This window comes from Propithecus coquereli, unplaced genomic scaffold (assembly GCF_000956105.1).
Source record: "Propithecus coquereli isolate 6110/MARCELLA unplaced genomic scaffold, Pcoq_1.0 Scaffold213, whole genome shotgun sequence".
NCBI classification, from domain to species: Eukaryota; Metazoa; Chordata; class Mammalia; order Primates; family Indriidae; genus Propithecus; species Propithecus coquereli.
Window position 1 is genome coordinate 2,900,938 of NW_012146412.1, and position 26,651 is coordinate 2,927,588.

A 26,651-nucleotide genomic window follows, 5' to 3' on the forward strand; every position below is an offset into this window, starting at 1 on the left:
TGTATCAGCACAACCTCTTGTGCTTGAGAATGTGCAGATGCATCCCATGAACCTTTGACTTGGTCAGATTCGACAGTATTTGTTTCCTCCAACTGCCTTTCCCCTCCCCTCCTCCACAAGGAAGAAAGCCCTGGAGTGGGTGTGAAACGGCATACAAGAATGTTTCCTCATTGGATTTCAGTTCTCATGTGGCCCGTATGGTGTTACTATCTTCCTTACTTGGAATAATTCTAAAGTTTGAAGATACACATACAAATTTGTGTTCAAAGACACATGCACACACACATACACACACAATTTTTTCTGATGCAATGTGGACTCTAAGTGCAAACCTGCTACTTCATCTGTGCTCAATTAAAGAAAGAACTATATCTTCTAACACAACAATAGAAACCAGCTGGGCTTGACATATTAAGAAATGGTAGATTAACCTTTCTAAGAACTTTTCAAGGGTAAGTGGGATATACCTGATTTTCACCTGTGAGCTTACTTTGGAACACAATCCCCACATATGGTACAATGCAACTGTCTGTTCTTGACCTCAAAATGACCAATTTAAGATTATGTAGCATGTGATGGATTATAAGAATATTCATGGAGTTAAAGACAGCTCTGTTCTTAAGACAGTAACCTGGGGAAGGACACTCAACCTGCACATTTCCCAGATGGCATTGGAAACCAGATGCGTATGTCCCCCACGCTGTACGAGGTGCTCCGTAAGTGGTCCACTGAAGCTCGTCCCCCTAAGCTAGAAATGAAGATTCTGAATTAACACTGGAATAACCCATCATTCTTTGACACCAAGGAAACAGGAGGTTAAAAAGTGGAACTAGTTTCATCTGGTTTCGGCTAAGGAACCAAGCAAGACAACAGACAACCACATTCCAAAGAGAGGTTCTAGACCACAAGGTAGGACCTGAAAGGGAGGTGCTGAAAACCAGTTCTTCTACCATTAGAAGACTACCCACCCACCTCTAGCCTGCGAAAGGAGATTAGAGAGGCTGAGATTCAGGTGCTGGGAGTCGTACCTCTCATTACCTCATCCCCAAAGGGGAGGCCAGAGAGATGCCTTCATTTCTAGCGGAGGGGAAGGAGCTTCGGTGGACCACTTACAGAGTGCCCTGTGCAGCGTGGGGTACACAGGCATCTGATGTCTGATGACATCTGGGAAATGCGCAGGTTGAGTGACTGAGGCTGGCTGGCTGCTCCAATGGAGGAGTGAGGCTGGGCTGCTGTACCGGGACGGGCCTGGAGGTCTAGAGTTTCTCACGGAAAAATGATACCGGAGCGTTTCCCATGTACCAGAGGTGGGCCACAGGCCAGAGTGAGCTGACAAGTGTTTCTGTTTGCTTTGTTTTTCCCAGGTCTTAAGGAGTGTGCTGGGCTGTGGAGAGTGTCTTAGCAGAAAGAAAGATACTGGAAGTGTATTTCTGGATGTCTAGGAGCCCAGGAAGTAACCAGCAAGGAAGATGCCTTCCCGTGTCCGGGGAACTACAGATGACAGATGCTCAGGGAGGAGAGGGCAGGGGGTGCAGGGGAAAGGACCTCCAGGAAACCATGAAAAGGCCTCAGAAGAGATGGGAGGAGCCATAAGTGCTTGCTCAGAACAGAAAGTTGAGAGCCCAGTTCAGGACAGTCTAGTCATGTAAGATTTCTGTGGCCACCTGCCCTTTCCTAATATCGCCTAACCCACACCACCATAGGGGTCATCAGTGTGGCCGGGTTAGGAAAGGAGGGAAGGAGGTGCTACAGGGAAAAAGGAAGAAGATGGCCGTGTCCCGCTTCCACTGTAGGCGCCTTCCTATGGCAGGTCTCGGGTGGGGGAGAAAAAGGTAGACTGAAGTTTTGTTTATTACCTTAGGTCGGACATACTAATTACTGAACTGAGACTGATTTGGTGACCGGAAGTGACCGGAGGGCTTGTGTCTGTCTGAGAGGGATGAGAAGAGTTGTTGGGATGTGCCCCAGGATTCATGCAAATGGCACGGGGGTTGTCCCACAACACGAACTGCAACGGTGAGAGGAAAAATGAAGTTGCTTTGTAGTAGCATCCCAGGAGTCCTGTTCTCTCAATCTAACCATTGTATCCACAGAAAAGAAGCAGTGAAGTAACCATTCCCAAAGACTAATTATAATTCAGGTAGTAAATGAAGAAAATGGAAATGATTCGATCAATTTAGCATTTTGCCAAAGGAAAAATTTTTACAAATATACATGGGAAAGAATAGGCTTTTACCTTCTTTGCTACTTCTGCTAGCAGAAGCGTCTTCCCAGTGCATGGTCCGCCATATATAATAAGAGGGTTGATGTGCCCAGTTTTGCTTGGAAGAATGTAGCTATGCACTATGTTTAGAGATTCACATTTGTACTCGTAGAAGGAGGCATGTGTTTTACATAATGACGAATGTTGAAGGATTTCATCATAGAGTGTATCAGTTTCAGTGTCAAAATTCTGTTGCACCGTTGCCTGAATTATATCAATCATATCCTCATAAAATTGTTTACCAAGTCCTTCGATGTAGTGATTTTCTATTTCTTGGGAATAGCCTAGTTTCATGTCACAATGAGTAACAGATGTGTACACTCTCAGATTAGATGATGCAACGATAGTAGGAATAAATTCATCCCTGAGTTTTATCAGCTTCTCTTGGGCTTCGGGGTCCCGAGTAATCCTTGGTTCTGTTCCAGTTATATCCATGTATTTCCCCATCTCTGGAATTTTCACGAAGCGCTCAATGTTAGCAATTTTCCTAATGTAGCAAACACACTTCTTTAGGAATGCTGGCGTTTGCTTTCCTAGAGCAAAGTCAAACTCATCCTCTATAGCTGAAAGAAAACAAGATTAGGAGTTTATTGCTTGGCACAAAGGAGCAATGTACATTCTCAACACTCAGCTCCTAGTTGCTAGTGGTTCATTATTTTGCTTATGGTTTGCAGCAAAGTAGTCTTTAGAATAATTTCCTAACTCTTTAATTTCTTGTCTTTTCCTAAGCAGCCTGGAATCCAGAATCATGGGTTTTAAGTAAAATTATTTAATTTTCTCCCCAATCCAAGGGAGAGGTTGGACATGAGTATAACAAAGAGAGCACACCATATTTATAGTGGATACTTCTAGGTCACTGCTTAGCTTTCCTCTTAGATTTCAGGGATTCTGACAGCAGGGACCAATGTGGTCTGGGAAAGAAAGCAGGTGGCTGAATGATGTAGTTGGTTTATTTGTTCCTTCTCAGACTGTCCTTGAAAATGTGGTTTCATCATTTTGTTTGAGATGTATTGAGCCCCAGACAGCTATGTTCAAATGTAAGTACAAAGGCACATTTTAAGGCAAAATATAATCATGTTCGGATTACTGATCCATCTGGATGACCCGTGCCACTGTTAAATTCCAGTATATCCATCACAACAGGCACAGAAAAATGACTTAGTATATAACTTTATTTCTTCTAAAATAAACCATATTATGACTTGTAATACATATGCTCGCATGCACATATGCTTGCATAGGTTATGCATCATGTGAGTCCCTATAAGAACATTTAAAACGGGATCAGTAGAAATAAAAATATCGTTATGCAAGGAAAAAATTAAAAATAAATGAAATAAGTAAACAAAAGGAAATAAATTTTAAGGCAAGCAATCTTTTAAAATCGGCTGCCTATCCTCCCACCGTCCCTCCCTCCGTCTCTCCCTCCCTCCTTCCTTTCCTTCATCCACTTGGGTATTCATTGAGCACTCACTATGTGCCAGGCATGCTGATAGTTGCTTAGGATACAATGGTGAGAGAAGAGACAGCACTGAGAGAAAAAGCCATTATGGAGTGCTGTAGACTGAATGTTTGGTCCCCCCCAAATTCCTGTGTTGAAACCTAATCACCAATGTGATGGTATTAGGAGGTGGGATGGTTGGGAGGTGATTGGGTCATGAGGGTGGAGCCTCGTGACTGGACATACCCTTACAAAAGAGACCGGAGAGCTCCTTGCCCCTTCTGCCACGTGAGACACAGCAAGAAACAGCCATCTGTGAACAGGAAGCCGGCCCTCACTAGACACCAAATCTACCAAATCTACCAAATCTACAGGTGCCTTGATCTCGGACTGTGAATTTCTATGGGGGAGGCTCTGAATACACAGGGCTGGTCTGGCCATAAAATGAGCAAATTTATATGCTGGCCATAACTCCAACATCAAGCCAAACCTAGAACACACATATGTATACTCTATAATGTAACTATTGAGGAAGGTGAGAATTTTACCAAAAAATAGTATCTTTCAGTAGAACTCTTGTGATGATATTTTTTTTCAGGAATGATAGCCATTGATTGAAATTTTTGACTCAAGTGAAGAAGATATGTTTATAGCTGCCAGCGTTCAGTAAGCTGTGTCACACATATCGGTACATTTTACAAAGGGTTTTAATCAGGCAAGTTGGTTAAGGAAGCCAGTTAAAGGAGTTAAACACACAAGAACTTGTTACAATACAGACAAAGAAGATGCAAGAAATCAGAACATCATGAGCTACTGCAGATGATGTCCTTGGGCCCAGCTCTTTTCTAGCCATCTGTGCGAAATGCTTGGGTGCATTCTGGATTCTCAGAGTATCATGAAGAGAAAGTGGTCAAGCTGCAGCATCTACATATAATGCGTGATAATTAAGGATATGTGCCACCACATCTCACTCCCACAAAACAACTCAACTGTTACATAAACTGACATTGTTACTACATCTATGGAAAAGAGTGCGTCCATCGGGAATGTTGATAAAGAAAAGAGATACAGATAAATCAAGTTGCAGAGCCCATCTAAGTTTGGTTCAGGGGGAAAAAGGCTGGACACAGAATGCCTGGTATAGATGTAAAATACGCCTGAATAAATGAGTGATGTCGTACAAAGTCAACTCCATAGAGTTATTTTTTGAGGCAAAGTGCACTGTGATGATTTTGGTGAACTTTTAATCATAATTTCTGATATTTGCCTATAAATATTATAAACTTTCCCCTCTCCTTACTAGAATACTATATTGTTTTCTGTCTTTTCTTGTTCCTCAATATCCTGAAATTTAACCAGTCACAGCACCCAACAATGGTGACATTAGCAACAGATTCCCAGACCTGGCAGCTACCATCTGTAAGACATTAATCTCCCTGCTATCCTCAAGATGACCAAGTCTGATGTTCACAGAAGGCCACCATTTTTTGGGTCTAATTTATTTCTATTCTTTTCCTGTTGTTTTAAAAAAAGGTGAAACCATAAGTGTGAAAAATTTCATTGAAATACAAATAATACACCTTTACAGGTTCTATCTTGTATTCTTACTTTCCAGATTTCTAAAAATATTAATTTGCTGTATCCACTTGAAAGAGCTGACACTTATCCAGCAATTTTGATTGTTCAGACATGATCTTAAAATGAGTTTGAAATGTAAAATAAATTGTCATGAGCATGTACATCTATAGGAGATGTAACCCCAAGCAGAAAATAGTCCACTTGCAGCAGTTCATGTGAAATTACTACTGTTCACATGGCTACCCATATGGACGGAGTTCTTTAGTATGGAGAAAGTTAGGGCAAGTGTTTACCAGTGAAATACTTGAATACTTGAGCTATATGATTGTGAATAAGAGGATGCGTTCCCAAAACTAGTGTTTTTTACATAAAGAATAGGAGAACTTTGCTCTGGGCATTTTTTCTAAGATAGCACTTTTTAAGGAATGAGGTTGTTTTGTCTTTGATAAAGTGTGAAGAGCCAGAGCCCCCAAAATGGATCTAAAGGTCCCAGAGGAACAAGGATACATGTTAATTTACATGCTTTAAAGACAGTACTTATTGATGACAGTATTACTATTTTTGGGGAGGCTTAAAATAAGACCTATTTTTTTGATAGCTTCCTTCCGGACTTCGTCAGAATGATTTATAACTTCTCTGCGCTTGACATACATGTATCCAGTGAGAATAGTTATCGAGCACCTTTCGAGTTTTCAAAAGTGCTTTGCCATGCCATTCAAAAAGCTGATCTGAGACACAACTACCATTGCTTTTTCCTCAATCATTCTTTACTATCAACTTTCAAAAATAAACGCTACATATCGTCTTACTTTCACACAGCAGTGTGTTCAGATCTGTGGTTTCCTGTGCAACTTATAATAAAGCTTCCTTTCCATGGCAGAGAAAGGTCAAGTGAGTCTCTGTTCAGTAGCTGGGGAGATTTTTATTTTAATGTTAAATTAGAGCCTCCCAATCCCTCGCTGCCCACCCTCCGAGGGCTTCCCATCTCACCCGGAATAAAACGTGAGGTTCTTGCTGTGGCCTGAGCTCACCTTCTGATCTCATCTCTCCTTCCCAGTAAAAGTAAAGTTAAAAAAAAAAAAGTAAAACCACCTTTCCTTTCTTCCTGCTCCTGGAATTTGCTAAGCATGTTCCTGTCTCGGGGATCTTGAACCTGCTGATCCCTCCGCCTGGAATTCTCCACCTCAGATACATATGGCACTGCCGGCTCTGATTCCTTCTGTCATTCAGGTCGGAAGTCACGTCCTTGTTGCCTACCCCATCTATGTCTGCATCCCCACATCCTTCATCAGTCACTATTATCCTATCACTATGTTTTATTCATATGACTTATCATTTCTGAAATGATCTTGTTCATTTATTTGATTACTTGCCTATCATTCAGTTACCCCCACCCCCCATTAAAAAATAAGTTCCAGGAGAATAGCGACTTTGCTTTATTATTCATTTTTGTCCCTCCAGTGGCCGGCACAGAGTAGGCCAATAGATGAATAAATGTTGGCTGGATGAGTGAGTGAACGAATGAACAGCTCACCTGAGAAACAATGGCACAATCTGGTCTATTACATCCAGCCACTCTGACTTCTTTTAAAATCACATTTTCTGGAGAAGCCCTCAAGTTAAGTAAAGGCGTTTGTATGAGTTAAAACAAAAGAATACTTGCCTCTCCAGGACATGGAAACATTTAGAAAAATTAAATTTCACCAGGCAGTAAATGTGATTAAATTTGCGGAACCACAAAAGGGAAGCAGCAGGGGGTGCATCTATTATTTATCTATTCCTTAGTTTACTGAGGATGTATTATAAGTACCTGAGAACAGGTATCTCTTAGCTTGGCTGTATTTCATTTTACCCTTTTCATGTAATAGTTTTACAGCAGCCTTAAATATCTTCTTGATCTCATCTGATATCTCTTGCCATGTCTTCTCGTTTTCAGTATTGGCAGAAGGCTGTATCTATGGAAATGTAAAAGTAAGACATTAGTCTTAAAATCATTCATATTTAGGAAAATTTAAACAAAAGCAATATTTAAGAACAAAAGAAATAATCTCTTCAATATCCTCCAAAGGGGAGAGAAAGTTAAAGGGCAGGTGCTCACACATTACATTTAATCGTGTTTATTTGTTTCTGCTTCACTGGTTTTGATGATCCACTAGGAACAGAATGGGAGGGCTGCCTATCAAGGAAGTAACATTTATATAATCTTGATGATGATATTGTCCAGACATTCATTTATTCAGCAACAGTTTATGCAGAAATATCACATGGGCTTTTAAGAATAATTTGAATTTCCCTAGAGGAACACAGAAATAAATGAAGTAACAATGAAAGCCAATTAAATAGTAACACATGAGCAAGTGCCCCCCAAACCGCTGTGTAAACATGGTTTCCTGAGCTATCATGTGTGTTGCTATCTTCATGCACTCGTAGCATGTTTAACTAGGGAATGGTTTGGATTTACCATAATATTCCCATCCAGAGAAGCATTATTCAAAGATAATTACTTTGAACAATGCATGTGAGGGGGGTGAATAGAATCAAGGATTCTGACATGATTTTTTATCGCACGGAGAAAATGCTTTATCTTGGATATCAGAATGACAAACACACAGGTCCCGAAATGAACTGTGGCTAACCCATGGCTGTCCTCGTTTTGGAGCTGCCCGAATCAAGGACGTTCTCTTTGGAGGAGGGATGGGTATCTATGCCTTCTTTACGATCTCTTTCAATATTCTATGTAATGACTAGGCCCACCCTTTCCCTCTGCCTCTTCCATTCAGTTTTAAGGGACACATAGTGGATCCACTTGGGAACCAAGCCATAGAGGAGACAAGGATGATGTTTCTATCATGCCCAGGCATGAACCAACCTCACTCCATGATTCTACATAACATACAAGAATTTAAATGAACTGTTTGAAATGTTAAAGGAAAAATATGAAATCAACAATCTACAAAAGAGACTACAAAAAATAGCTAGGCAGATTTTAAAAAGGACCACCCCCCAATCCCCCACCCCCAACACCGTTCACAAAATAAAAAATATAACTGCTGAACCTGAAAACTTAATGTATGGACAGAGCTAACACAGCTGAAGAAAAAAATCAACGAGCTAGAAAAATGAGCTGAAGTAATCTTCTGGAAAGCAGCATGGAGAGAGAAACAAATGGGTAATGTGAAAGAGAGTTAAGAGACATGGAGGACGGACTAAGATGATCTAACGCGCATGTAACTAAAGAGCAAAAAGAAAAGGACGGAAGGAATAGAGGAGAGGTATTATTTGATGAAATGATGGCTGACAATTTTTCAGAACTGATAGAATATAGGAATTCATGGAATTAGGAAACATGACATATATCAATCAGAGTAACTAAATAGACACATTATAGAAAAGTGGAGAAAACAAGAATATTTTCAGGTAAATACTGAGAGCTTCATTAATGGAATTTTATTTACTCAATTAATACAAATTGATCATTAATTTATTTAATTAAATCCCATTATTTAATCAAATACCAATTATTTAATATTATTAAACATTAATATTAATAATCAAAATGTAATTAGTTGATATCACTAGTAAACCTTCACTAATGGAACTTCCAAAAGATATACTTCAGGAAGAAGGAAAACTACACCAGAGGGAAAGTCAGAGATGCTAAAAGGAGAGGTGAGTCAACATTTGGAAAGTTTCTTAGCTTTGGATTTAGTTTTTTGCATTAAATTTTTCAAGGCACACAATGTGATGTTTTGATATATGTATATATTGTGAAACGATTACCATGATCAAACTAACATATCCATCACCTCGCATAGTTGCCATTTTTTTTTTGTGGAGAGAACACTTGATATCTTCTCTCTCAGCAAATTTTGAGTACACAATACGTTACTATTAAGTATAGCCACCATGCTGTACATTAGGTCTCCAGAACTTACTCATTTATAACAGGAAGTCTGGACACTTTGACCAACATCTTTCCATTTCCTCCACATTCCGGACCCTGGTAACCAACCACCCCTGTACTCTCTGTTACCACTAGTTTGACTTTTTTAGATTCCACATATAAGCGAGATCATTCAGTACGTCTCTCTGTGTCTGGTCTATTTCACTTAGCATAATGTCCTCCAGGTTCATCCATGCTGCTGCAAATGGCAGGATTTCTATTTTTTTTTAAAAAAAGGCTGAATAATATTCCATGGTGTGTCGTATGTGCGTGCGTGTGCAAGTGCCGCATTTTCTTTATCCACGCATCTGTTGATGGACACGCGGATTCCACATCTTGGTTACCGTGAATAACGGTGCAATGTCCCTGGGAGCGCACGTGTCTCTTCAAGATCGTGATTTCATTGTCTTTGGATATATACCCAGGAGTGGGCTTGCTGGATCTCGTGATAGCTCTATTTTTTATTTTTTTGAGGAAGTGTTATACTGTTTTCTGCAGTGGCTGTACCAATCTACAGTCCCAGCAACGGTGTGCCAGGGTTCCCTTCCCTCCACACCCTCAGCAGTATTTGTAATCTTCTGACTTTTTGACAGCCGTCCTAACAGGTGTGAGATGATATCTCACTGTGGTTTTGATTTGCGTTTCCCTGAGAACCAGTGTGGATTTAGCTGTTAAAAGGGAATTTAGAGCCTAGGGCAGAGTAACTTTCTGTCCACTCTGCCTTTTCTGTGGAGAAAGCCACCCTCAGATGACATAGACAGTTAAAGTAACGGACAGATACGTACTTTGGAGAGAAAAGTAACTCACCGTGTTCTTGTTGCTTCTCAGCATTTCCGATCTGGGCCTGAGGTAATAAGCTGCTGGCACCGAGTTCTCGTCGCGACAGTACCACTCTTCCAGTAGCCTGGTCTCCAGCTTTGCCTCTACGGCAGCATCCAAAATCATCTCAAACTCTGAGGCTTCAACTTCTCCGGGGATTCGGATGTTCCCATATTTTTCACCTAATAGTCCCTGTGTTTCCACAAGAAAGTTCAGTTTAGTGTATCACCAAGAAAGTTCATTTTAGTAATCACCTTACGTGGTCAGTCAATAAATATTGATAAACTGATAACAAGATACATTGCTCTGTCAGTTTTCTCTTTTAATCACAGTAGATACTTGATTTCTTAAGTAAAATTAGATCAATTATATTATAATTATAATAAATTATTTACATGCTGAGAAACGAGATTGCATATCACATTAGACAAATTTAAAATACAGAATTTTTGTGGCAAATTTACTTTCTCAAATTTACGTAGAACAACAGAAACTTTTCTACTCAGAGATTCGTTTGTGTCAAAGAAAAATGACATGCTGGACCTGACGAAATGTCAAACACGTTAAGTCTCAAACAACAGAATTGCTCTGTCAAGAGTCGATAGCGTAATCCCAAGCTCCATATCCACACAGCTGCACAGGGAAGAAGTACGTCACTGAACGTGATGCGACTAGTAACCCCATTGGTAAACGAAAAAAATTCAAAATATTAACATAAGATAGCATTTTCTCCCTATTAAATTGGCAAAAAAGCCTCCTGCAGAACGACAACAAACAAACATGTATTCAGTGCTATGTGAAGCTGTAAGAAAATAGCCATATAGTGCTGACGGGCATGTAACATGATCCAGTATTTCCCTGAAAGGTATTTAGCCAATATATATTAAAAGCCTTATAAATCTATATAACTTTTGACTTGACATTTTTTCTTCTGAGAATTTTAAAAATAAAAATTAAGGATGTACATAAAGACTTAAGGATGTACATAAAGACCAGAATATTTATGCTGAACCTATTTTTTTGAACCGGAAAGAATTCTATAATAACCTAAATATCCATTCAAAGGATGTACCAGATTGTATTATAGAACTGTATCGACTTAGAAATACTACGTGAAAGGGGTAAGTTACAAAACAGTATGTATGATTCCAATGTTTTATATGTATATATAAAGAGAGAATACTGCATAGAGACAATATCATGCATACATGCGTACACAAACATACATAAACACATAATAGAGATTTTATAAGAATACACGGAAAGGTTATTGATGGCTATCTCTGAGGGGGTGATTTTAGATTTACTGAAGTCGTTTTATGAATTTATTGCTTTTCTACTAAAAGCATTTTTTTGCAGGACGTATGCATTATCTTGTAGTGAGAAAAACAGCAGGTATTTAAAAATTTTAAACCTAGTGATGCTGCCTATACTCCTCTGTGGAGCAACACTTCCAAGGTTGCTGGAAATGTTTGCTTAAGCCAGTGGTTCTCAGAGTGTGGTCCTGGGATCTTGTTGGATAAGCAAACTCTCCGGCCCCATCCCAGACCTACAAAAAAAGAAAGTCTCATTATGTAGCTGAGCAATCTGTGTTTTAGCAAGCCCTGCAGGTGGCTGAACTTCTGGTTTAAGCTGATAGAACTATTAGCTTATATAGTACCTGGTATTTCAGTTAATCTTCAACATCTTGCAGAAACAGGGAGGGAACAGAAAGGAGGTCTTACACAGATCTATAGCGTCCAAGGCAATTTTGCCTGCTGTACAGAATCCATAGGAAGCTTTCTGTTTAATCTGTGGGCAACTTCATTCTTCCTCCTGTTGATTAGCCCCTTAGCACAAACGTCGAGCATTGTTTATCCACTGCAATGAGGACCGTTGGCTTGGCTTCTCTAGGGGCCTTCTCACCGCCTCTACTGCCTGGCACTGCAGCGCTCACAAGCGTTCTTTTCCTGTGACGCGGGCAGGTGAGAGAACAGGAGTCCCAGCACAAAGTCACGACCTAAACTCTACAATAGGATGGGAAGTTCCTTGGGGCAGAGGCTAGGGCTGTTTATTCCTAGCACATAGAAAGTATTAAAAACACATGTGTTGAATAAAGAATGAACCAAGAGAGAGAAAGAAATCATTCAAGTCTGTTCTACTCTTGTCTGAAGCTGCTTCTTGTATTTAAATATAACAGTTCGGGTCTGAGCAGTTAGAGCAACAATCTGGGAAGGCACCAGCTGCTCAGCAGAACTCATTCCAGCTGGGTTCTTTTAAGCAGGTGCTCTATAAACACATCTCTGGCTGCACAGGATCCCCTCTCTCTCAGCACACGCACCGTCTCACACAACCTGTCCATCCTCTTTGGCTCTTTGCCCTTTGGAAGTAGTTTGAATGAGGAACTCCACCTTATTGGCATCCATTAGTTCAGTGTGGTTTATGAGGGGTTTAGAGAGGTTCCTTAGCGATAAGGGTGCTTTAATTCCAACTCAAGGTATTAGCCTGAAGGTCAATTAAAAACACTTTTATTATAATCTGCATAGGTTTTGGGCCACTCTTGAGAACAGGCTGTATGTAACAAAAATAATGTATTTCAGGTTGTTTCTCAATTTCTAACAGTTCCTTTTCTAAAATCTTTTGTGCAGGCATGGCCTCTCATTTTACCACAGATACAGAGGGAGATGATCTTTTTTGGGGGGCAACCAACATGGTGATTATCCTATTTCTCTTGGCTAACTCTGGGTAAGAACTGTCAGCACCCTCAGTCAGGGCTGTATGTCATAAGGAGTGGAGTTTTAGCGCCGGATGAGCCATCCAGCAAACCCACACGGGCAAAACAGGGAACAAGAGGATGTGTAAGCAGTAGGCGTACAGGTGGCATTCGGTCATGGGTGGAGGACCAGGTGGATAGGTAGGATATTAAATATGGGATTTAGTAACTGAAATCTCTCCATCTAGCAGCCAATGAAATCTTGGAATACCATGGACCCAGCTACCACAATCCAGCTGGGTTTTGGGGATAAAGCAGGGAAGAGGACAAAATAGTGACTAGTGAACCAAAATCTTGTCCCAGGACAGGACCTAGTAATATACTAACTGCTGGTTCTTCCTCTCTCTGCTCTAAATAAGGCTGGTCCCAGAGACAGGACAAGGTCAAATCTACAGATCAGTTTCTAAAATGTGCTCCACAGACCACCTGCACCTCAATCACCCGGGGTGCTTGTTAAAATGTGGGTTCCCAGGTCCCTTCTCAGAGCTAAAGAACACTATAGGTGAAGAATCCCAGGAATCTACATTTTCAAATGAGGTTCCAAATGAATATAGAATTTGAGAACCACTGCTGTGGACAAGGTATGTGTGGCCTCAAGGTCTCATGAGTAATGGTTCGCAAGCATTGAAGAGGCAGGGCCAGGACCACAGCAGATTATCACAAAAGCCGAAGGCTATTTAAAAATAACAATTTCTCTGAGTTGAGCACCTGGCACCAAATACTATAATTGCTTGATCTGTATAGTAAGGCAAAATGTTCCTTAAAGATTACTAAAAAAGAAAAAAAATCCTCATTCAATTCAAACAACAAATATATATTGAGTGCCTACTATATATAAAGTGGTAATATATAACTTCAGAAAAGTAATAACGTGCTATAGGCTTAAAGTTACTTATTGGATTGTTCTCCCCTAGTCTTTTCCTTTTCTTTATTGATTCTTCCTTTAGGTGGAATGCTCATAAATCATGAATCAGTTATTCTTCAGGAGGCCAAGAAAGGATTCTATCCGTAGTCTTATCTCGCTACTTGAAAAACGGCAAAAGAGAATTTCGCCACCACATTTTTCAGGAAGACTTTTTGGGGTTCTTTGTGGTTATAGTTCTAAGGTGACATACAAATTGTTTGTAAAACCCACATATTTTACTAGTAAGGTAATATACAAATATTTACCAGGGTTGGAAGGAGTCAATTTAGACAGAGTCAGTGCAACTCAGTTGCAAAGTCCACTTCATCTGATCGACAGCTCACAGGAGGGGCAGAGAGGTGGGTCCAAGCCCAGAGGCCAGCAGGGAGACTCCAGGTGGCAGGATGGAGTCCACTGTTGTTCCTAATCAGACTCTTCCTTAGCTCTGCAGCCATGGCAGTATCCATGAATGAGCTTAGGGCAGCCACAGAAGCTATGAGCAAAAAGGCATCCTTCTGTGTTCACTGGCAAAAGAATATTCACTCCTTCTACTGCAGGCCAAACAGATTTTCCACATCCTTTTCCATCCCTAATACTCAAGAAGCTTGCTTTTTGTTAATTTGGTGGGGAGCTGAGGGACTACATTCAATTTTGCACTGAAGTTCATTTTTATTAGTTCGACCAGTTTGATTTATTATTAGATCACCATTGATCAATCTGCCTGTGATCCTGGACAGAATGGATGCATATGACTGAAATAATTTTCTACTTTTTATTTAATTGTATAAACACTCTTGTCAATACAGATATGAACACATGGGATTGTGCCTGTCTACTGCTCCCACCCACTTTATTGAATGTATAAACGTATTTAAATTGGCTCATTCTTTTTTTTTTTTGAGACAAGAATCTCACTGTGTTGCCCGGGCTAGAGTGCCGTGGTGTCAACCTAGCTCACAGCAACCTCAAACTCCTGGGCTCAAGCGATCCTCCTGCCTCAGCCTCCCGAGTAGCTGGGACTACAGGCATGCGCCACCATGCCCGGCTAGTTTTTTCTACATATTTTTAGTTGTCCGATTCATTTCTTTCTATTTTTAGTAGAGACGGGGTCTCGCTCTTGCTCAGGCTGGTTTCGAATTCCTGAGCTCAAACAATCTGCCCGCCTCGGCCTCCCAGAGAGCTAGGATTACAGGCGTGAGCCACCGCGCCCGGCCAAAATTGGCTCATTCTTAATCACCGAGGATATGTAATATCATTTAGGTGGGGGTAACATTACAATTGATTGCTCAAATACAATCTGGGGAGTTAAGTACAAAGGGCTAAAATGTCTAGGAAAATTTTCTAATACTTTTATAACTGTCGTTTCTGCACGCATAATTCTAGAATAACAAATACTTCCTAATATTTCGGAACTGGATAAAAGTGATTGTACAACATTTCATTAAATGCCACTGAATCATTGGCTTTAAAATAGTTTATTTTCAGTTTATGTGAATTCCACCACAATTTTAAAAAAAGAAATACTTCCTGAACTATTGAGCTCTTTATAGCTAGGAACTTAAATATAAAAAGACACTCTACATTTTCTACCTCGCTTTGCTTCTTTATATGCTGATATAGATGACATCTAAGTCACTTCTTTCAAAGGCTTGGAGATACCATTTTCCTTTCCCCTCAATTGATTTTTCTTTTCCATTTGGTAAATATTGATTTATCCCCCTCTGCTCTTCATGTGCAGTTAGCTCTGCCTGGGCTTGCTGTTGAGAATCTTTGGGGTCTGAGCCTGATGGTGTGTGCAGCTTTTACTGTAGCAAACACAACGGAGGAATTGAAGTATTCTAGAGGATGATGGTGAGCTCAGTACGTCCTTGCCTTTACTCCGCCGTGAGATGTTAGGAAAGACAGGCGGGGACAGAGTCTTTGGGGTTATGCATGCCATGCATTGTTGGGAGGTGGGCAGTGCTCCCCGGGCTGCTGTTTATGTGCCGTCACTCACGGGAGAGCTGGAAGGGAAAAGAGAGATCTCGAGCCCCCACCCCCCACCAAACTGGTGCTGTAACAAGCTGAGGCACATATTCTGCACATGCCGTACCCCGACCCCATCAGCACAGCAAGGCAGGTGGGACCATTTCTATGTTTATTAAAATCCACATTTTATATACAATTTTCCCTCATATATGATCTCATTGAGCACTCAAGAGTCTGTGAAGTGTGGAGAGCTGCTGAAGAGGACAAGGCCCACACACCTCAGCATGATTGCCCAGGACCACTCCTCTAAGAGATGCGGCAGTACCAGCACTCTAATATGGGACTTTTAATTCAATAACTTCATTCTTTCTACTTCAAGTTATTGTGCTTCTTTTCTTTCAGAGAGTGCCTTTAGGTGTCTTGTTTGCTCATGGCAGCTCTAGCCAGTGCCCTCGGCAGGGTCAGCCACACGTATGGCTGTGCAGGATGTGCACTGCACAGCTCCAGGGCGCACTGTCACAAGGACCATGGCAAGTTCAACGTTATGGCCTTGGGTGTCAGTATTCCTTTTATCTGATTTACTGTTGAGTGGAGAGACAAAGGTGGCGGCGATGTACCCCCTGGAGCTCACAGGCAATGTTCATATTCAGAGCTCTGCTGCGGAGTGAGACCAACTGAATCCTATCAGAGCCAGCTGCCCCTTAGTCACACATTAATGTTATTTTCTCAGCGTTTTGGAAGTCAAGAAGCATCTACGCACCTATTTAAAATTTTAATACAAATATACTTTATTTAAAGGTAAATTATAACTCAATTACTCTAAGTTTCATGTGTCATGAATACATGGAGAAAAAGGGATGTGATGGTTAATTTTATGTGTCAGTTTGATGGGACCACAGGGTGCTCAGATATTTGGCTAAACATTATTTCTGGTTGTACATGTGAGAGTGTTTCTGGATGAGAGTAGCGGTGAAACTGGCAGACCGAGTAAAGCAGATCGTCCTCCCCGAGGTGGGTGTGGACCATCCAGTCCTTTGAGGGCTCAAACAGAACACAAAGACAGAGTGAAGGAGAATCTGTTCTCTCTGCCTGACTGCTGGGCTGAGACATTGCTCTCCTGTTCTCAGACTGGGACTTCCATCAATGGCACTCCTGGTTCTCAGGCCTTCGGACTTGGCCTGGAACTTATACAACCGGCTTTCCTGGGTCTCCAGCCTGCAGATGGCAGATCGTGGGACTCATCAGACTCCGCAATCACAGCAGTTAGAGAAGGTGAGGCATTAGGAGAGACTTGAGGAAGTTGCTTCACCTCTCTGAGTCTCAGCTTTTACGTTCGTTTAATGGAGATAAAACTGTACACCTTTGTGTACTACTTATATGGTCACACATGTGCCTGGTTTATTGTAGGAAGCAAATAGTTACCATGGGTGAAAGCACTCTGTGGCATAAAAAGCACTTGGCAACATGTAAAGCATCACTACTTACAGGGAGTTTATAGAGAAACGCGCACACTCTGCACACTGTGCATGCGTACGTCTAACAGGGATAAATACTGAGAGGAACAGCTGGATAGAAAAGGAATTAAATATTTCTTGATTGGAAAGACAAACAGAGGATAGAAAGAAGGAAAAAAAACACATAGGTAAATGCTCAGAGGTCGTAGGGAGATGAGAAAATGTGCAGTCAGATAAGGACAAACTCAACTACTCTCGAGGGGTGGGAAAAGAGAGGTTTAAAAGAACGACGCTGACTTGGCTGTGTTAGCCAGTTGGAACCACGGCAACAGATGTCTGGGGTCACCTTCATAGAGCACACAGGCGGTATAACCACAGACGACAACACACGGGTAAAACGAAGTCAAAAAAAATGAAGTAATCTGTATTATAATCAGTGTGCTAATAACTATGTTTGCAGGAACTGAACAACTTAAACTTAACTGCTCCATAAAGGAAGAGCAGTATTGCTGTGTACTAACTTGTGTCCTCCCAAAACTGACACGCTGAAGCCCTAACCCCTCCATGTGACTGTATTGAAGACGGGCTTTTAAGGAGGTAATTAAGATTAAATGAAGTCATAAGAATGGAGCCCTGATCGGACAGAACTGGTGTCCTTGTAAGAAGAGGAAGGGACACCAGAATTGTCTCTGCCACGTGAGGACACAGAGAGAAAGCGGCCACCTGCAAGCCTGGCAGAGAGTCCTCACCGGAACCCGACAGCGCTGGCACCCTGATCTCGAACTCGCAGCCTTCAGAAATGTGAGAAAATAAATTTCTGTTGTTTAGGCTACCCATTCTATAGTGTTTTGTCACAGCAGCCCACATGGACTAATACAGGCATAAAGACGAACAAAGATCTGGTGTGTTTGGCAATCATAATATATGTGAGGGAGCCGTTATCAACTAAATGCCTTACCACGATCATTTAACATGTATCAGAATAACTAAATTGATTCTTCTCTCAAGTTTCCTTGAGAGCTAACAATTCTTAGCTTTCTCATAATCAAATTATAGTTGTACCTTCTTTCTTGAAACTGACATTTATGGTTTAATTATGGTTATTAAATTTACATACTTAATCCTACTGCTGAACTACTCATATCGATAATCACTCTGCTACTTTTTACTTATTGCGAAGTGCTTTTGTCTGTAAGGAGGTTTCATTACCTGGCGAATACTGAACACAACCATTATTCCTTAGAAACGTCGGGACAAAGGGAGCAGCAGTAAGGCTGAAGGGCTGGCGACGGAACCAGATGAAGCGGAGCCGCTCCAGGGTTTGCAGTTATTGCAGTCAGCTCCAAAGTACAGGGTGCACCCAGCCTGGCCAGGTGCCTCACAACGCTGAGAAGCGTGAACTGTGTAAGGATCACCAGAATTCTAAAACCCTACAGAAAGAATGAATTGAGAAAGTGAATATGGAAGAGGAGAAGTTTTTTAGGGGCAGTGGGGAGAGAGACTTGGACATACTAGAATGTCTGTGTGGACTCCAGTGGTGCCGTCCACGGAGCAATTGGGAATATGGGCTGCAGGCCAGCAGAACAATCTGGCTGGGAAAGTCTTGGACGTCATTCGAGCATTCATTCAACACCCTCTTACTGAGCACCCAACAGTTCTCGGGGTGATCAACCGCTCTGGTTTGCTCAGGACTGTCCACGTTTGAGCCCTGAAAGACGCAGGACCCTCCACAGTCCCAGGCAGGCCAGGATTGTTGGTCACACCAACAAGACAGTCACAATTCCCGCTCCCTTTGTGCTTTCATTCTAGAAAGCCATCGGATATCTGTATGGATTAGATAGTTGAAGGGCGAACTACGGAGTGGAAAGAGAGCAGAGCTGGGACCATCAACCTACAGCGTGGCCACGGAAGCAGGGGAAGGAGCAGTGCAGTGGTGTCGTCGACGTCAAGAGAGAAGAGAGTGATGATATTCAAACGTTTACACAGAGCCGTTATAGAGCACAGGAAAAATGGACAAAGGACATGCACAGGTAATTCCTCTAAATAAAAAAACAAATGCCAGTAAGCAGTAGAAACAATTCTCAACACTATTAACAATCGCAGAACGGCAAACAAAAACACAAATGCGATAAAACCTTTTTGCTTGTCCAACTGATTGAGGAAAATAGTGAGCATACCTAGTGGTTTGTAGGCAACAAGGAAACGGGCACTTTCACCCATAGACACGCCGGTAAAGACGGGCGTGACCTTGCTGGGAATGTAACTTGGCAGTAGGCATGAAATCCCACCTTCAGAAATTCATCCTATGTGCACGGAGATTTTTGTGCAAAGAAGTTCAACAAGGCTTAGCTTCTATCCTGGCCTTATCCTATAAAAGATTTTTGATTTACCAGTATTAATATAAACAAGAAAATTGAGAGTAAAATTGACCAGCATGATTACTAATTCCTATAATGTGTGGGACAGAATTCTGCTCTCAGTTTCCATTTTTCTAATTCTGAGAAATTAAAACATAGAGAAACTTACAAAGAATAAAATAAAAAACTATGTTCCCATAGCCCAGTTTGACAGCTCAACATTTTGTCATATTTTCAAGGGATCTTTTTTTTTAAATTAGACTAATTTTTTAGAACAGCTTTAGACTTACTGAAAAATTGAGCAGATAGTACGGGGTTACCATACAGCTCTCCCTCCTCTAGTTTTCCCTATTTTTAACAGCGTACATAGTATGGCTTATTTGTTATAATTAATGAACCAATATTGGTACATTTTATGAACTAAAGCCCATAGTTTATTTGAATTTCCTTAATTTTTACTTCATGTCCTTTCCTGTCCGAGGATCCCCTCCAGGAGATCATAGTACATTTACTTGTCTTTTCTCCTTAGGCTCCTCTTGGCTGTGACATTTTCTTAGGCTTTCTTCGTTTTTGATGAACTTGACTGTTTTTGAAGAATAGTGGTCACATATTTTATAGGATGCCCCTCTACTGGAATTTGCCTGATCTGGGTTTTTGGGCGGAAAGTCATAAAGTGCCATTTTTTTCATATCAAGGGTGCTTATTATCCACGTACTTTGTGAGTGTTGATACTGACCTTGATCACCCGGATGACACAGTGTTTGCTGGGTTTCTCCACCGTAAAGTGATTCCCCTCCCCCCACTTCCACACTGTGCTCATTGGAAGGAAGTCAGTAAGTGCAGCCCAGATTTAGTGGTGAGAGTTTTGCCTCCCTCCTTTAGGGCGAATAGTTATCTAATTACATAATCTACATAATTTGGAATTATTCTGCACAGGAGATTTGTCTCTTCTCCTCCATTTATTGATTTATTCAACAGTTTTATTTATACTAGTATGAACTTATTGATGTTTATTTTATATTTTGGGTTATAACCCAATACTACTTTATTTTCTTGCTCAAATTATTCCAGCTTCGGCCATTGGGAGCCCTTTCATTTGGCTCCTCAGTCCTTTTGACATACCCCATTTTTTTTTTCAGAGCTCCTTATTTCCTGGCTCTACAGGATATTCCAGTTCTGGAATCACCCATTTCTCCAAGGAGTCCTTATTCCCTTTATTAGAGAATGCTGTTGGAAACCAGGGTCTGAGTGCTAGATGTTGTTGCTATGGTGTCATTTCTTTTCAGCCCTCCCTAATGACAGAGCAAAGAATTATATGTGTGTATATACGTATATTTATAAATATTTCCTTCTGTGCTTTATATTAAGTCATTCATCTTAAACTTAATGTATATTCGGTTAAACATGAGTTCTCCATAAACTCCACAACCCGTTGTCGCCAACTCTGACCCATCACCACATGGATCGCGCTAGCCTCCTCCTCTTGCTGATCTGTACATTTCGACTCCAGCAGAGAGAAACCGGCATTCCACCAACTGCCATTTACTTACTCGCTCAATTTCAGTACATATGTACAGCAGTATGAGAATTGTCAGCTCCCGCCCCTGCGGGAATGATTTTATCAACAATAGTAGGGTACTTATGTGTAGTGCCTTCTGCCCTTAGTCTTCCAGACTCCATTCGTTTCCAACAGATCTTTATAAAACAAAATAAATAAAACATAACAGATAAAGTTGAATTCCCCTTTGACCTGAAAATCCAGACTGATTCCCTCTTTCCTTTCCCAAGATGCAACTATTATTATATATGTTATAAACTCCATTAGTCTTATCTGTATATTCCACATATACAAATATACATCCGCATGTTTCCTATATTAAAATTTACATAAATTGCATAAGGGACATATTCTGTACCATTTCTACATCATTATTTTCTTTTGCAATGGCTCTATATTGATAAATTTAGATCCGGCCTATTCTTTTGTATAGCTATGATATTCCATCATAAGAATATTCCACATTTTCATTCATTTTCTTTCTGATAAATGTTGATTCCTCTAAATTCTTTTTTGCTTTTATAAGTAATATCATAATATTAATAATTATCCCATCATGAAGCCAGCAAATATTAAGGGCATTATGTCAGTGGAAATGACACCAATTTATATTTATTATTTTAATAAATATTTTATATATTATATATAAAAATATAATAATATTTTTATAAAACATGTATGTATTTTATATTTATATATACATATATGGTCTTTCTGGAAAGTATCTAGCCATGTAATGGGAAAAATAGAGACTTTTTTATTGAAAATGATACAAGACACATGAAACATTGTACACAGGACAATGACGCCTCAGTCCCCTTCAAAGTAGGCACCTTGGGACCTCACACAGTTCTCCCGGGTCTCTTAACGCAACCTGTGCCCGTTCCACATTCTCAGGGGTTCCGCTTGTTGCAGGCCTTCCAGAACGTGGATCACTTTCAACAGATTCTCGACCATCTTTGAAGCGTCTGTGCCACACTTTTATTTGGGCTGCACTCACCGCATCGTCCCCGAACGCCTTCTGAATCACCCCAATAGTTTCCGCGGAGGAATGTTCAGCTTAACGTAAAGTTTCATGTAGATTCGTGGCTCTACTCGCTCACTCATTTCGAATGCAAGGCCACGCAGTGCGCGTGCTCGCGCGACGGAGCCAGCGCCCCGCTGACCCGCACAGCGCAGGCGTCGTTGTCCACGCATGCGCATCCAGTACTCTCCTTGGCTGCCGGGTGATGTGGACGTTGCACAAACCGTTCTCGTTATGTTGACAATGGCCAGATACTTTCCAGACAGACCTCAGGTATGTGTGTGTGTGTGTATAAAATATATAACGTATCTCATGCTCACACCTGAATTTTCCACTCCATACTTAAAACAGATTCCAGTTCCGTTCCGGTGCCTGGGGAGCGTGGTCCTTACCCCAGCCCGGCCCCCAGCAGGCTCTCACTCGTCATTCCGCCGCCTCGCAGGCCCAGCCGGGTCAGTGAGCCCAAGGTACTTCCAGAACTGCCTGCGTGTGCGCGTCCCGCTGAGCCCTTCCAGCGCGCCCGGACAGCCTTAGCGAAAGGCCGGATTGCCCACGCGTCACGCCGGCCCACGGTGCCAAGAAAGGTTTCTTCTTTCCCTCTGGCGACACAGCAGACAGGCCTGGGAGGAAGCCTGGCCTGTGCACCACGGGCCTGAGAGTTCGACAGAGGGAAAGCTGGCTCGTCGAGTGTTACATCAGCGTTATGAATGAGTGTCCCTATTAATATAAGGCCTGGGCTCCCGAGGGTCTCCTGTAACTTACAAGTGTTCCCTTCCGTGCATGCCTAATCTCTAACCGGAATTTCACATTTATACATTCTGCCCATTACAAAGTAACAACTTATTTATCTGGCACCACCAGCTTTGTGAGAACTCTGAGGACTGGAGAGCAGGAACTTGTCTAAGACCCCACAGCTGGTTAGAGATGGAGCTAGACTCTGAACCCAGGTCTCCCGGGCTCTGAAGGCCACGCTCTTTCCCCAACTCTGTGCTTTCTTCAGAGAGATTTCCGAATAGCCAGTTTATGCCTTAATTAAAAAAATGCCTAAATTGCCTTTTGTGCTTTTATTTACCCGATATAGGTCTTAAACAAAAGACACTGGATGTAGTTTAACTTTTAGTAATGAGGCAGCACTGACAGTGGTTAAGAGCACAAGCTCTCTGCCGTGTGACCTCAGGCAAGTTACTTAACCTCTCTGTGCTCCAGTGACTATCTGTAAAATACAGATTAGTGCCAATTTCAGCGGACTGCCATGTGAATTAACAGCACATTAGTATTAGTAAGGGAATTAGAATAGTAACTGATACATACTAAATGGTCTATAAAGGCCAACACTGTTATTAATGAATCAATAATCTATCACCGTATAATGTGTTGGCCCAATTCTTTTATACATTGTTTTGTTCTCTAAATGTCAGGCTGTGAGTTGTCATTTTTCATGCTTCCAGCAGACTTCCTTTACTAGATCAAATATGGGATGAGAAGCTAGACAAGCCAACTTTTATACAATTGTATGTTAAATAAGACTGAATGACACCCGAAAAGGTGAGATTCATGGGTTTAGTAAAGTTTTCTTGTAGCTATTTCTGGAGCATAAAGGCAATTTATCTTTGTTTATTTCTGAGTTTCAGGTTTTTATTTTTTGGAGGGCTGGCTGAGGCCACTAAAAGGCTGATCCCTAGATGAGGAGGATGTAATTCTCCACAATGTGAAGAAGTCTTGCACAGGCAGTGGTCATTAAAAAAAAAAATCTTACCATGAAAACTTTCAAACATACTCCAAAGTAGACAGACTAGCATAACAGACCCCGATACCTATTACTCAGTTTTGACAATTAGCAATATTTCGATAATCATGTTTCATCCATCTCTAGGAATCCTATCATTTAATAAAAAAATTCCCTCAGCATGAATCTTTGATTTTAAAAAGTTTTTTAATGTAATCATGATATTATTACACTCAACAGAATGAAGTGTAAATTCTTAATTCAATCCCGCACTCAGTCCATATTTAGATTTCCCCAGACGTTTTGCAGTTGCTTTAAATTAAGATCCAAAGTGCAGAAATTGCATTAAGTGTGTGCTTCGTAAGTTTATTTGATTCTGTAACGTCCCCACTCCCTCTCATGTCACTGAGGGGCCGTTTGTCCCGCAGACCAGTCAGTTCAAACTGGTCCCCGAACCAGCAGTAGCAGTGTCTCCCGGGAACTTGTTAGAAATGCAAATTCTCTTCTCAGGCCCCATCCAGTCCCACTGAAGCAGAAACTTTGGGAGTGGGGCCCAGAGATTTGTTTAAATGAGCTCTCCAGGATCCCCTGCCTGGGCACTCATGTCGTTGAATATCCCGCAACATAGACCTGGCCAGATGCCACCTCCTGTCCCCAGTTAACCTTCTTCAATTAGCCTCTGTACTTCCTATAAGCTGCAGTTAGGTTTAGAGTCCTGATTATACTCAGGTTCAATTTTGTTTAGGCAAGACTACGTCACAGATGGTGCTGTCTTTCCTACTGTATCAATTATGAGGCACGTAAGATCTGTTTGACCCACTGTTAGTAATGCCGAGACAAGGCCAGAGCTCGGGTGGTGTCAGTCTGATTGATGCCTGTTTTACCTAACGGTTTTATCATCCACTGAGGATTGTTCCTTAGAGCCATTCTTTCCTTTGGGATTGCAAGACGATGCAATAATAACATTTGTTATGCACTTATTAATCGTTTTCAACCTTTTTGCACCTGCTATTGCTTATTTTGGTACCACGACAACTTCCATGGCATGTTTACAGTTAAAAGCAGCATGAATAAATGTGACATTTTGTTTACAAATTAAAAACAAATCTTTAGAGAATTTGTTGATAACCCTTATGATAAATCCTGAGTGGTTTAGAAACCACTCATTTAATTAGTGAAGAAAATGACAATTTAACAGTTTTGAATCTGGGTTCTGGTTCTGAATCAATTACTGTCTACCTGTATGCCCATGTTAAGCCAAAAAACCTGCTCAACAAAGATCCGTTAATTAGATCCGTCTCTAAATCCCTCAGCCCCCTTTATTCTATGATGACAGTAATATCACATGCCTGACAAAGATGTTAAAATGTTTTGAGATAACATATGTCAGAGCACTTTGAGTGAAGTCATAAAAATGTGTCCCTTAACCCCGACTCTTTAATCTATGAGGTATAGCAATGTTTCTCAAACTTAGACTGTGTCCCATGGTAAGAAGCATTTTATACTGTGGCCCTGTTAAAAAACATACACACAAGCAAATGCACACCCATATTAGAAACGGAAAGCCTTGATCTCCAATCAGAAATTCTAAGAGTGGATCCAGTAATTTCTTTCACCAAATAATTGTTAACTGCAGCACACGCAATTCACCCTGGTGTTTTCCATTTTATTGTATTCTTTTCCATTCCACTAAAAATTGCTGGTGGCAACCGAGTCAACTAGAATGATTTCTTGATCCACTGTTAGACCACAACCCTCATTTTAAATATGTTTAATTCCCCAAAGAAAATCTCTTCTCTTACATGGTTCTAGAGTCCCTCTCTACAGGATTGATTCATTCTTGTAATTTGGTTCTCTGCAGGAAAGTGTCCCTGATCACAGGCACACACGACTGCAATGTAAGATGGTGCCGTAATAAAAGCATAAAATGCGTTCACAGAAGTGGGTGCCGTTGACGTGAACAACACGGAAGTGTTTGCACTGAGGATATTCGTTTATTTATTCATTTATGCACTATTTTGGCGAGGAGGAAAGTGCAGTAAACGGCAGGTAAGTTTCCTGCCCTCCTGGGGTTACAGGCTGGATCAGAGAGAAAAGAGGGACACAGACAGGCAAGTAGCCATGCAGGGACAAAGAGCATGGCAGCGTCTGTAAGGGCTTGCAGACTTCAGAGAAGAAGGAACTAGTGAGACAGTTGACTGTGGGTGGTGAAGGAAGCAAAACCTGAAGTGGCCTCTGCTGGATAAAAAGGATTTAACTGGGCATTCTGGAGCGAGGGGGGAAAGGACCTTCTAGATGGGGTCAGTAGCCAAGAAAATGCTCCCAGGCATAAAATGGGTGCTTTTAGGAGGCAACTAAAAGCCTGGCAATAATAGCAACAAGAAAGCTTTTTATTTTTATCAATAATCACAGCAGTTACTGATCACTTCCTATGATGCTATGAGCTAGGTACTATTATTCCCAAGGTTGGGAAGGTCTAATTAACGTGGTCACACAGCAAGCGCATGGCAGAATGGGGATGCTAGCACAGGTGTGTAATTTTGAAGTTCATAGTCTTGCCCACTGTGCTCTGGAGCATGACTGGGACATAGCGCACGTTAAGAGCCAGCATACAGCGGCACGTGATGGTGTTTAAGGGACGGGCGGCCTGAGTGGGGACTGGCTGAGGAATGTGGCCCTATCATAATTCCACAGGCCTCTGGTTACTATGACTTGATCAACTGCAAGATGTCAATTTCTACTGCAAAGAAAGTATAAAAATTCTGAATGAGGCCGGGCGTGGTGGCTCACGCCTGTAATCCTAGCACTCTGGGAGGCCGAGGCGGGCGGATCGTTTGAGCTCAGGAGTTCGAAACCAGCCTGAG

General features: G+C 41.4%; 1 protein-coding gene across 1 annotated transcript in view; it reads right to left on the reverse strand.

The window, feature by feature from the left end:
- The window catches only part of NWD2 (NACHT and WD repeat domain containing 2), a 188,670-nt gene that overhangs the window by 7,876 nt on the left and 154,143 nt on the right, over positions 1 to 26,651 (reverse strand). The window contains exons 4-6 of the mRNA XM_012644481.1: positions 10,033 to 10,236; positions 7,093 to 7,237; positions 2,237 to 2,826 (exon numbers count right to left, since the gene is read on the reverse strand). Coding sequence (XP_012499935.1) covers positions 2,237 to 2,826; positions 7,093 to 7,237; positions 10,033 to 10,236 — 939 coding nt within the window. The remainder of the gene's footprint in view (positions 1 to 2,236; positions 2,827 to 7,092; positions 7,238 to 10,032; positions 10,237 to 26,651) is intronic.